This window comes from Pinus tabuliformis, chromosome 5_1, assembly GCF_031772625.1.
Source record: "Pinus tabuliformis cultivar Carrire ecotype Pingquan chromosome 5_1, CPIR1, whole genome shotgun sequence".
Lineage (NCBI taxonomy): Eukaryota > Viridiplantae > Streptophyta > Pinopsida > Pinales > Pinaceae > Pinus > Pinus tabuliformis.
Genome location: NC_142305.1, coordinates 626,375,512 through 626,388,590, shown reverse-complemented (window position 1 = coordinate 626,388,590; position 13,079 = coordinate 626,375,512). Strand labels below are relative to the sequence as shown.

The 13,079-nt window shown below is 38.4% G+C and overlaps 1 protein-coding gene across 1 annotated transcript in view; it reads right to left on the bottom strand.

The window, feature by feature from the left end:
* The window catches only part of LOC149166499 (uncharacterized), a 555,184-nt gene extending 546,048 nt beyond the window's left edge, over positions 1–9,136 (bottom strand). The window contains exon 1 of the mRNA XM_089431356.1: positions 8,838–9,136. Within this exon, the coding sequence (XP_089287482.1) occupies positions 8,838–9,069 (232 nt within the window). The 5' untranslated portion in view covers positions 9,070–9,136. The remainder of the gene's footprint in view (positions 1–8,837) is intronic.
* Between the last annotated feature and the right edge of the window lie 3,943 nt (positions 9,137–13,079).

The window sequence follows — 13,079 nt, the reverse complement described above, 5'->3', positions numbered from 1 at the left end:
CTGAAGATCTGGATCTAATGTTGTATAGGAAGGGTACATTCCAGTCTTGTGAGAGAATCAACCTTTCCTTGGTGATCTTTATAGGACATTCAATTGTGGAAACCTTGCACTTGTGGAAGTCTTCTTGGGTCAGTATAGTCCTTGTCTTTACATACTTTGAAGGATCTCTCTAAGAAGGATTTGGTTGGGTTTTGCCCTGGTCTTGGACCTAATTTCTGGTATCTCTTATTGTGTATTGTGATCTCTGCTTTCTCCTTACTACTGTGGTTAATTTCTGAGGTACAATTATTTGTTGATAGAAGAATAAATCTAAAAGAAGTACTGTTAACCTCACAAATAATATCTGAAGTTTAGAAAATATTGCTTGTACTACACTATATTTGGTTTTCTAACAAGGAACCCGAGCTAGGTTAAGGAAGAAGGTCGAAGATTACTTGGTTCCTGAAGTGGCAGTTGGAGTATCAATCCTTGCACTGGGAATCATCAGCGGTATTTCTCAGAAGTTTCAATCTTGGAAGGTACCAGTGAAAGAATGGTTAAAGGTATGATCACCTATCTGATTCTAACCTTTATAATACTCAGTGATCTCTAAGTAATGTATCTATGGCTCCTGAAATTGTACTGATATTATTGATCCTTTAAAAAGCCAGAGATCAAATTGAGCAAAGTATTAACATCATATATCATCCTTGTTATTGTACTTCTTGGCATCTTATGGGAATCCGAATTGGTTTTTATTTCGGTGATTTAACCTCTCTAGGGTATGGTCCAAATATATATGAGTAAGAAGAATCGATATCAAGAAGTCGTGGTATTGGTTCTCTTGAATCTCTGCAATCAAAATCAAGTCCCTGGACCCAATAAGCAAAGTCTCTCTGATGAGCTCGTATCTGCCTCTGTAGCCAAGTTATAATCTTTGTGGCATTTTAAATCTGAGGTATTTTTCTGGAAAGATCTATTGGTTGGCAAGGGCATCTCTGTAGGTTGCAATCAAGATCATGCTACCATGAAACTTCTATCATTCTGAAGTTTATATGACGAGTTCGACCTTTCCTTCTTATATACCTCAATTTCAACTATGTTAGTGATGATCCAAGTTATAACATATCTCTATGATAGGCATTCTGTTAATTTTAGTTATGTTCTTTGTTAGAACAATTACCTTGATGTTCCATATTATCTCAATTAACAGTTCCATTTCATTTGCAATAGCAATCACATAAACCATTATCACATTGACGGGAACTGTAGAAAGAACAAATTTGATTGGGAAACTATCACGAAGAATACAAAGGTAGAAGATTGTAGATTAAAAGAGAAAGGGACTCAAATACCGAGGATGCTGTGATTTAGGATGCAGTCAGATATGCTGATCATGAAGATACTGCAGATACCATCAAGGACCGAGGGATGAACAATGTTCTTGCAGGGAGAATAAAACGGTTTCTTGAGATGCTTCACACAGACATTGGCAGCATTGACCTAGAGTGGTTGAAGGATATTCCACCTGATGATACAAACTGGCCTTTCCTGCCGATGATGATATGGACTTCTTGATGAGGATAGTATGGACGAGATTAACTCCTTGAAGAGTTGAACGAAAAGGAGTTGACGTATTCTCTAGAGATAAGTACTTTCTTGAATATTTTGATATCATGCTTTTAATTATTATTAGTCTCTTGTAATTGTAAATTTTGCTTGGATGAATTCGTTTTATGCTCCAGTAACACACAAGTGGTAATGATGTTTATATTTTTACAAACTTCTAGATATTCATTTTGTTTAGTCATCCTCCTTTATAATTACTAGGGGACCCACTCCTCAAACTGTCTTCTTCTATCTTACATAAAAACCACAAGTTGTTGAATGGTTAGAATCTGCTCTCGCCTTTTATAATCAATGGTGCTCTGTAATGATATATTCTTCACTGATGGATTGATGCAATTTAGGATCATCTTTAACAATTGTTTGAAAGCTAGTTCTGTTATTACATGCCTCACACATAAACAGAACCATGGCATAAACCTTAAACCTCACACATTCTACTGCTGGTGCATTTGATTACAGTTAATACAGTCTTTTGTTATTTGGCTCCTGTAGTTATTGTTCGGGACATTTCAATCTCTAAGATATTTTGCTGAGACGTGATAATAATTCTACTCTACTACAACCTCGTAGATATCCCTCCTTGATGATTGAGTTGTATAAATTTCTTCTATAAGACCTTTCTTCAATTTCGTATGAAAACTTCTGTAGATGTCTTCATAATAGTTTTTACCTCAGAAAATATATATATATATATATATATATATATATATATACTGTGGACAAATAACATTCAATGAGGTCTCTAAAGAGTCACATATAATATCTTCCTTACTCCAAATCGCCCCAGCTGTTATACATAATTTAGCCATATTATTATCTCTATACCACAGTGAAAGATGTAGAATTCCCTCCTGTATATTCTCTTAGTTTCTAATAAATTTCTGAGTTTTTGTGAAGGTTACAGTGATCTTTTTTTTCACATCAGTTATTATCTGTTAGCGGTAGGTAAACAGTTTTCCACTATACTCCCAGTTAAATGATAACAGTACCAGCCAATTGAGCTCAAGCGGTTATATATACCATTCACAATTATTCAACCAGGAATACACTACTATTAAACACCGTGTGATGAGGAACTAACTAAGAATTGCAACAGTCATTAACTCATTTATATAGAGGCATAAAAAAATAACTGGTATAATGCATAGAACTTAAGTTCGGACCCTGGAATGTGCGCTGGCAAAAGATCTGGAAACAGTAGTTTACTTGGCATGTATATCAAGTCCTTGGTAGTAGAACAGTCAAAAGGATCGGATACTACGCAACATTCAGACCTAATTTAGCAATAAGATAAGTGATGAATACAACCTGAGCAAAGGTTCCGTGAGCATAAATTCAACCTATAGGGCCATGGTGTTGAAAGAGTACTACCATTTAAACATAGAGCAGTGTTCGGTGTATTATTGTTAAAAGAAATGTGGAGTACAAAATATGTTCCCAAAATGTGTTGCATACCATACTTTGAGCTAGGTATTTCAATCAATTTATATATAAAAGAACACAGCAATTAACAGTATTGTTAAAAAGAAGGAATTGAGAATTGTCCTTGCTAATGACTGTCCATATGATGCATTTTGTTACCAAGTAAGACAATAACCCAGTTAGTTGTTACTAAGCAAACACATACAGATCAATATCAAGTGTCAGTTAGCAATTTAAAGTCATGAGTTTTATGCACAAACAATACACGAAAGAATGATTATATTGTAAATATGAAAGCTAATGACATGAATAGATTATGGCAAGGTATGTTATACTTTAGATGACATGTATGAAATATACATAAGCTATGTGTTTTTTTTTTTAAATATTAATGCACATGTTATAAATGCATGAACAAGTGTTTATGATTGCAGATAAAATCCGTTACCAAATGACCACGTAATGACAGAAACTTCAGAACAATTAAGGCTCAAAGAGATTCCATGATAGGGTATTAACCCTGATTCTACTGGGAGGGGTGGAGGTGTTGCCCACCGTTTATCCTCTGAAAACCTGGGATCATGGGAGGATTGTGCGAGTCACGCTCCCCTAGACGTGTGATGATGATTGCCGGATGCCTACTGGGAAATCAGGTCGATATAGTCGACGCTGCCATCCTTAGAGTTTATGCATGGTTAGGTCAGTATAGCTGACGCCATGGCATACTCCAGTAGAGGACGGATAGGATGGGAGCGGAAGAGATTAGGAAGGATAGGATGATTTTAGAATAGCTTGGGAACCTGGTTTGGGCAAGGCATGACTATTAAAATTGGAAATCTATCAGCGTTCAAAATCACAAAGTTTAAAGTGTCCTCACGATCATAAATGAAAATTCAATCACATAATACAATCCTTACATACCTTAAAGGAATTATCAATATACCTTATAAACCCTTAACTTCGGGACGAAGTTATTTTGAAGGAGGGGTGTATGTAACAACCCATCTCAAATCACGAACAGCATAGCAATATTAGCATGCATGTGAGGCATGCATATGATAGCTACATATTCATGCATCATATACATTGCACTAGTATATGTATATATATATATATACATCGACTATATATCGACTATTCATGGAGAATGTCTAAATATAAGATAAATGAATTAATTATCAAGGGGTAAATTAAACACCTAATTCTCGTAGATAGAAGAAAAATACACTCAGTAAGAAATATAGTTGAGTTTATTCATATATCTACATGTATAACCCAAATTGTGTACTAATAAAACTAAACCCATAAACCTTATGTTTAAACTTGATATTTTATTAGACATAAAGTAATATGTAATATTTAAAAGGATCACGGTTTTATATTATTTAAATTAAAGTACCATCTGTCATAATTAAAGTGTTGTGACACCATTCGATATATGAAGATCTGATTCTATTAAAGGCAGATATCATGACAAAGCAGTCACCGCCTAAAGAAAATCTGATCCTTTCATAGAGGCGGTTAACTGATGCGTAGAGAGGGAGGAACCTCTGCTATAAAAGGGGGTGTTCTATGTCTCAAGAGGAAAAAGGTTGGATTGACTGTGAGTGGAAAAACTGAACCGGGGGTTGTTGAAGGACGAAGGAGAGTGCTGTTGAAGGAAGAAGGAGAGGAAATTTATCCATACTGCTTATAATTCGGAACTATGAGCCTTACTTGTTTTGAAGTCTCTGGGCACGGGGGAACGGTATGCTTCGGTTGAGAGGCGTACTGGATTGAGTATCCAGGTATACTCGGTTCGGCTGGGTGGTTTGGTCATTCGGTAACGGGAGAAGTTCTGCAGCAGATCACCGCAACAGCCGTAGCAGATCAGGTAAGTACTCCATTTCACCAATTCATACAGTTTCACAGTTCAGTAATCTTTACAGTTTCGGTAAGAACTTCTTTAACTTAGGAGAGTCACTACACCTTCGAGATCTTGGCTCCCCTAGGCTGAGATCAAGAGATAATTTATTGGCCAATGGGGATAAATTTATTATGAATCACATCCAAGGGCTTGTTCCTTAGCAGTGAGAACCTTTTGTTAAATCTTGATCTCTCTACACGTTGAGATTGGTGGCAAGATTGGCTGTCGTGAACATTAATTTTCTAGCCCCAACTATTGGCAATCTATTCTCTCGTAAATACCTTGCTGAAGATTAAATGTACTGCAGATTTATTGAATAAAAACACTGCTGGAATTTTTAACAGGTAAAATAAAATAATAACCGCAGAAGCAAAATAACACTAATCTCATACACATGCACACATAGATTTCTGCCCTTCAAATCTGTTGTTTCATTAATAAATAAACTTCAACACACAAGGGTTCCCTTGGTAGGAAAATGGCCCTCCGAGGAAAAATACAAACAGCAAAGCCCAGAATATTTCCGGCTGATCAAACACTCAAAACCTGTCCTTAGGCCTTACTATTTGTTGGATCCTTCTCCCTCACTACCTCATTGTCTTGTGCTGACTCATGTGTATTCTCCCTCAGACTAGCCTTTTATAAGTTTGAGTTATTGACCGAATCCACAACCCTAATCTCCAAAGTGATTGACAGTTGAGAATAGAATTCAACATCACTTGAGATCACTGGTTGAGATTCATCTAATTCACTAAAGTGATTGACAGTTGAGAATAGAATTCAACATCACTTGAGATCACTGGTTGAGATTCATCTAATTCACTAATGCAAATAACCTTTTGCATTTCATTAGATTGACTCATTTTTTCTTATAAAATAAAATTACTTTAACAATTACTATCATCAACAGTGAAAGGTAGTGCCTTTTGCAAAGTACAAGCTAGCCATGAGGTACAAAAGGCTCTACTCCAACCCCTTCCTTGAAGGCAGGTTCAAAAAACTCTCGAGGTTGGAGTCAAAACAAAAAATTAGTTATTTCAACTAAGTAGTATCCAGAAAACCAACGATGGCACCTAAAAAATCATTTTTTACCCAATGTCTAGTTCTAGAAGGGCTCCCTGTAGATAAGAGGCCCACTCACCTAAGTATGCCTAACTCACACTGCCCGCAATGTAGGAGAGCCAAACCCTTGAAGCGCCTCTACTAGTTCTGCCCACTGGCCAGGGCCATATGGGAATGGGTTTGGGGCAAGGGCCATATGGGCATGTAGCTGGGCCAAGGACATCCACCGACAATATTTTCCAGCCTCCCTGTCATGGCAACTTGCCTTGCTAGGCGATAGAATGCCATCGGCCACTGAATTTCACTCAGCTTGGATTCTTACAAAGCATAGATGTTTTTTTAGACTTAGAAGAAGAGAAATGATGTGTTATTCAATGCAAATGTCATCACACGGTTATTCCAGGATTGATGGCACACTGAAATGTACCATCCTTTTAATGCAAATCATGGCACAAACATAGAAAGTGGGGCTGGAAATGGAACATTTGCAGCAGTTGGAGTATTGGCACGAAGCCCTGTGCACACTAAGCTGGGTCAAGTCACACCAAAGTCCCCATCCTAGCAGACCAAGACACTCAGGAGAGAGGTTCATAAGAGGCATGTGCACACTAGGAGCTACCCCATGACAAATATTTACCAATGCTCGCCCTTGCCATCTATAAGGGGCTCAAGCCCATAGAGCCTACTATTGATGGGTGGAACCCTGTCTAGACTATCGATGCTAAGCCTCCATCCTCTCTCAGGTTGGGACCCTGGCCCCCTGAAGACCACTACCAACCTCCTACGGCTGGTGCAGTTAACGTTTAGTGATCATCTACTCAGGCAAATGCCCCTTGTTACTTTATGTTGTTATGACTATCGACAATATGACTTAGAGTCTCTTTAAGTGGATGCCTTGGCTACGGCCAACATATACCTTTTTTTCTGGTCTTGACGCTTCCCTATCGGGGCTGCATATGCGACCTTTTTTTTATTACAGCCTTGTATATATTGCTTTTATTGATAGTTAAAAGGTAACTTTATTGAAAAATATGAAATTAACTTGTAAAATCATACCAAGAAGCGTAAGCATAGATTAAACAAAGAAGAAGATGAAGATATGAGATAGATAATCAACCAGGGGTCGGAAATTTGAGGAAAGCAATTAATCCGCTGATTAAATTCTTACTACTTGGCCACAGGCTAAAAAATTGACATCCATGTGCACATTTATTGTAGCTTTTGCCATAAAAAAGGTTATTTCTTAAAAGATGTATCTCCCGGCCTGGGGCTGGACTTTTGCCAACTCCTAGATTTGCGCATGCGCTGGGCTGTGGGCCTGCTGGTGAATGCTCTATTTTCGGTTTAAACGCTTCCATGGATATTTGTATGGTCTGTTATGTGCCGAAGTAACTAAATCTTGCTTAAGTGTTTTTGGTGTTAACCACCCCAGCTATGGACCCATTTGTTGTGGCTTTTTAGGCAGACCCATTTTTTATACAGTACCATGTACATTATTGTCAATATTAGTAGTCAAAGGAAACATTTATGATTTTATAGCAAATATGGTTAAAAGAAGTATTTATTGAAAATATGTTGATTGGGTCTACTTTGGATGGTTAGGAAGAATGTTTGTTATCCTCCTCATCTAGATTCAATTCTTTTTTTTTAACCACATGGTGAATCGGTAACTATCAAGTTTAATCCACAGGAGACCCAGGATCAAACCTCATTGCTGCCACTATAACACCAAGAGCATAACCAACCACCTGCAAGTCGGGTATACTAAGATCCTATGGTTTTAGCAAGAGCACACCCACGGTAGGGGGGTCCGCCCCTCTAGCCGCCACCACAGCAGGTCACTGTACTCAATGAGATTTGAACTTCAGACCTCCCGGGCTTCGCCCATGTGTCTTACCATTAAACCACACATCACTGTACCATCTAGATTCAATTCTTACTAATAACATGTTGAGCTCCTAGTGGGTATATTGTTTTAATGGCCTTAATCCTGTGTTGATAGATTTAAGTTTCTACAAAATCTAGTTACGTGGGTACCATCCTGTGAATGAAAAGTACTAGTGGATTTCCATTGCATATATATTTCATGGAAAAAAAAATATTCATGGGAAAAAAACATTTAATGAAAATATAAAAATTTAAAAATATATTCATATAAACATTGTGTATATCAAAAGAATGTGTTCATTTCTACAATTACTCCAGGATAAGAATTTCTAATTAGTGAAACTATGTGTATTATAAATTTTTAATCATTGTGAACATTTTTCTCCAAAGGCAAGGTAGAATATCAAATTTTAAGTTTCCTTAACCATATAAGTATTAGCTTCACACCTGCAATGATTACCTTGACTCCAAGTATTTCAGCGTAGATTAAGAAGCATTGAAAACTATGAATTGTTTTCAAAACTTCGTGAGCATGTTTATAAAAATAAAAATAAAAACATGAGTAATTATAATTTTGTTATTTTGAACATTTTATTCTATTGTTCTGTTTAAAGCACGACTCACAATACCAAGGAAATTTTCAGTGGCAATCCATCTCCTGATTACTGAGGTCCAGCAAATATCTGAGTTACATGAGAGTTGAGAAAGAAGGTTTTGTTTAGGGTTTAGATTTTGTCCTATATGATAGTCATTTGTTCAAACCCCGTGGACTCAACTTCAATAGAACATACTGTACGGCCCCAAAACCTATTCAAATTGAACAATACATAGACAGAGAGGCGGCCATTGATGGGGTATGTTGAATTGCTCAGTGTGATTGTGACCAATATATAAGCATTTAATAGTGACAAAGCAAATGGCATATAAATCGTTACAGTTTCCTAAATCTTACCTTGAATTTGTGGGGTATTTTGAGGAGCTTTTGATTTGAGTTTCTCCTCTTCACAGCGCTCTGTTGGCGTGCTGCTCTTCGTATTGTAATGGGAGTATGTGTTGAATCTCAGAAATCTGTGTGTTTGCCTCTGCCTTGCGGGAATGCAGAACGAGGCAAGGTTAATGCCATGAAGCCGAGTAATGTCTGCCATTCTCTGCATTTGAATTGTAACATAAGAGCACAGTGGCATTCAAGGTCAAGTAATGAGATTGAATGTCTTTGCTTAGAAACCAGCTCCAAGGTATCGATTGATGGAATGATATGCGGGTTGAATAGCTGTGTGAAGATACGAATGAATTGATGTATAATTCTCACACAGAGTTATCATATTGATGAAGTAGCAAAACAATTATCCTCGCGAAGGGGCATTAATATTTTGATTATAGATTGTGGGCATAATCGTAGGGCTGAGCATAGATATAGTTCTTTGCGGGGAGTAGATGCGGTTATATTATGCAACTATGTAGAGGTGGTGCCATTTCGGGCGTACATGACTTCACTGTAAAAAGTGCACACTTCATACATTCGAAAATATTTATTTATTTTGGACTTGAGCTTGAGGAACCACTCATGGAGGGCTTTACACGAGCACACTTCATACATTCGAAAATATTTATTTATTTTGGACTTGAATGAGCTTTAGGAACCACGGATGGAGGGCTTTATAGGAGAGGGGAAGACGAAGAGCTAGGGTTTCAAGCTTCTGCAAGTGTTGTACTCCATGGAGGGGCCGAAGAGCTAGGGTTTCAAGCTTCTGCAAGTGTTGTACTCCATGGAGGGGCGCAAAGGGGGAGCTCCACTCCCTCCTACAGGCAAGTCGTGGCCGGCTGAGGTAAGAAACCAATAGAAACCACCAGAGGTCTAAGGTAAGAAACCAATAGAAACTACCAGAGGTCCTTCAGGAGAAGAGAAAAGGAACATGGAAGAGGATCAAGATTTAACCAAAACAAGGGAAGACAATGGAACAAAAGAAAATGAGGAAGAAGACAAGAAACAGGGAGCAGAAAACAAAGCGCAAAAGGGGCCATGTAAACCCAAGTCTGAGGTTACACCCAGAGTAGTTTTAAATGATCCTGCTCTGCAGGCACACAGGGACCACATGCGGACCTATGCTATCATTTGTAAATTCATGGGATTATGGCCCACTGAAAAGGCACTAAAAGCGTGGATTAAATACCACTAGAAACCAAAAGGAAGCATTGACCTACATCTTGGGTCAAAGGGTTTCTTCATTGTGGTCTTCACAAATATTGAGGACAAAGACAGGGTGTTTGAAGGAGGGCCCTACTTCTATGCAACAGCAGGCCTCTACATGCGACCGTGGATGATGAATTTTGTCCCGGAGTGAGAGACTTTCACTTCGCTCCTGGTCTGGGTAAGACTCTGCTTCCTACCTCTTGATTACTAGCAAACGGAATCATTATCTGCCATAAGAAACGAATTAGGGCATTTTGTCAAAGCTTCTGAGGCCACCAGAAGGGGAAAATATACTTCCTTCGCACAAATATGTGTGGAGATGGATCTCTCTGGAGCTCTACCAGATGAGGTCATCTTGGAAGTTTTTGATGAAGAATGGGTGCAAACAATAGATTACGAACATATTTCTTTCAGATGTCGCAGGTGCCATGAGCATGGGCACCTATTTAGAGACTGCCCTCTCAGTAAAATAGAGAACAAAAGTAAAGCTACCACAGTGAAAGATACTGAAAGCTTTCACAAAGTGGGATATAGAGGAAAAGGGGGCAAAATGGGGCCAAAGCAACATCAAACAAAAGGGCAAGAGGCCAGTCTGAACAGGTTCCAAGTACTCGAAGAAGAGGAGGAGATAACAAAGGGAGATCAGGTAATGGAAGGAAGCCCAGGGGAGAAGGAGAAAGAAGAAGATAGTGCACAAACACAGGATATTAATAAACAGAAAGAGACTATGCTGAGCGATGGAGAACTGGAAATGGACCAAGAAATGACCCAGAGTGAGATGGAAATGGAGGATCTTGAGCTGTAGGAGATTATTGATAGAGAACACCTAGATCTGGAAGGGTTCTTGAAACAGGGGACCATGGGAGGGGTAGACTCACTACCTCAAGAAGAGTTCAACAGAGTACAACAGTTGTTCCTATGGAAAACTCAGGCTAAAGGGCTGGAAAGGCAAAGAAACAATGAAAGGCAGGGCAACGAAGGTGTGAAAACTATGAAAACCACACCAGGATTAGCTCCTAGAAACCCAGGAAAGAAAAGAGGCAGAAAAAAGCAGAATGAGTTATTGATGGAATGTGGAAAGTTAATGATAGATTCAGGTAAGATGAAAGACCTAACCAGCTACTCCTTTACAAATCTTTAATAATGAAGTTCACATCTTGGAATATCAGAGGTCTAGGTAGTAAAAGAAAACAAAGAATACTTAGCAATAGAATGAAACAAGAAGCTCCAGATATGATCTTTATCCAGGAAACTAAATGTTCCATTCAAAAAATAAAAGAAATTCACAGCAATTGGCTCAATAAATTTGAGTTTCTAGAAGTCAAAGCAGATAATACTGCAGGAGGCATACTCACTCTTTGGAACCCCCAAAAAATTGGCATAATAGATGCTAAGGCATCTAGGAATTATTTATCAGTGGTTATTCAACCTGTGGGAGATAGGGAGACTTATCTGGTCACGAATGTTTATGGCCCCCAAAGACTGGATGATAAACTCAGGTTTCTAGACTCTCTTGTGGAACTAAGAGATAGACATGCAGGAGTACCATGGATCATGGGTGGGGACTTCAACATGATCAAATCACTTTCGGAGAAAAAAGGGGGAACCAGAACTTTAAGCAAAGACTCTATAGCATTTCAAACTTTTATAGATAATATGAAGCTAGTTGACACTGATATGAGTAATGGCCTCTTTACTTGGAACAATAAAAGAGGAGGAGAGTCTCAAGTAGCTTCAAAGTTAGATATATTCATAATCTCAGAGGACCTTATGCTCACCGACAAGGAAATGATAGTGAGAATTCTCCCCTTTGGAGGCTCGGACCATTGGCCTGTACAACTTGAGGTTCAGGGCATTGGTACCCCCAAGAACAGACCTTTTAGATTTGAGAATATCTGGCTCACCCACCCAGATTTCATCAGCAACATTACAAAATGGTGGACAGAAGATCTGCATATTGAGGGTACAAGAATGTTTCTGCTTCACAAAAGACTAAAGCACATCAAACTCAGACTTAAAGACTGGAACAAGAATGAATTTGGCAATATTTTTGAAGCAAAAAAAGTTGTTGAAGACAAAATGCAGGAACTCAATCAAGCCCTTATCACAGATGGCTTTGATAAAGTCAGAAATGATCAAGTCACCAAACATCATCAAGACTGGGAGAATTTATGTAAACAAGAGGAGATATTTTGGAGGCAAAAATCTAGAGTTCAATGGCTAAAAGAAGGGGAGCGAAACACTAGATTTTTCCACAGATCCACCATGGCGAACAGATCTCATAATAGGATCTCTTCGATCAAGGACGAGGGAGGTCATCTACTTAATTCCCATGAAGATATAGAAACTATGTTAGTTCAACACTTTCGAGGTATAGCAAAGGAACCCATTTCAGACAGAGATCATTTTATCAATGACTTAACAAGGCATATACCTAGGCTTGTAACAAGAGAGGATAATTTCAATCTTAACAGGCCAGTGATTGAAGAGGAGGTTAGTGAGGTCATCAAAGAAATGCAGAATGGGAAAGCGTCAGGCCCGGATGGTTTCAATGTGGATTTCTTTAAAGCTTGTTGGAACACTGTTAAACAAGATATTTTGAATGTAGTGGAGGATTCTAGGATGAATAGAACCATCTTGAAGGTGCTCAATACTTCCTTCATCTCCTTGATCCCCAAACAGGACAATGCTCAGACTCCAGACAGGTTTAGACCCATAGCTTTGTGCAATGTGGTGTATAAGATAATATCCAAAGTTGTGGCCAACAGACTCAAACCCCTTCTGCCTACTCTAGTTTCTGTTGAGCAATCAGGCTATGTGGAGGGCAGACAAATTCTCAATAATATCATTCAAGCGCATGACGTGGTGCATTCATTATTAAGCAACAGGAAGGCTGAAATGATTATGCAATTGGACCTAGCCAAAGCTTACGATAAGTTGAATTGGACCTATATCAGGAAGGTCCTTATAGCCTTTGGATTTGACCATAACTGGGTAAGATGG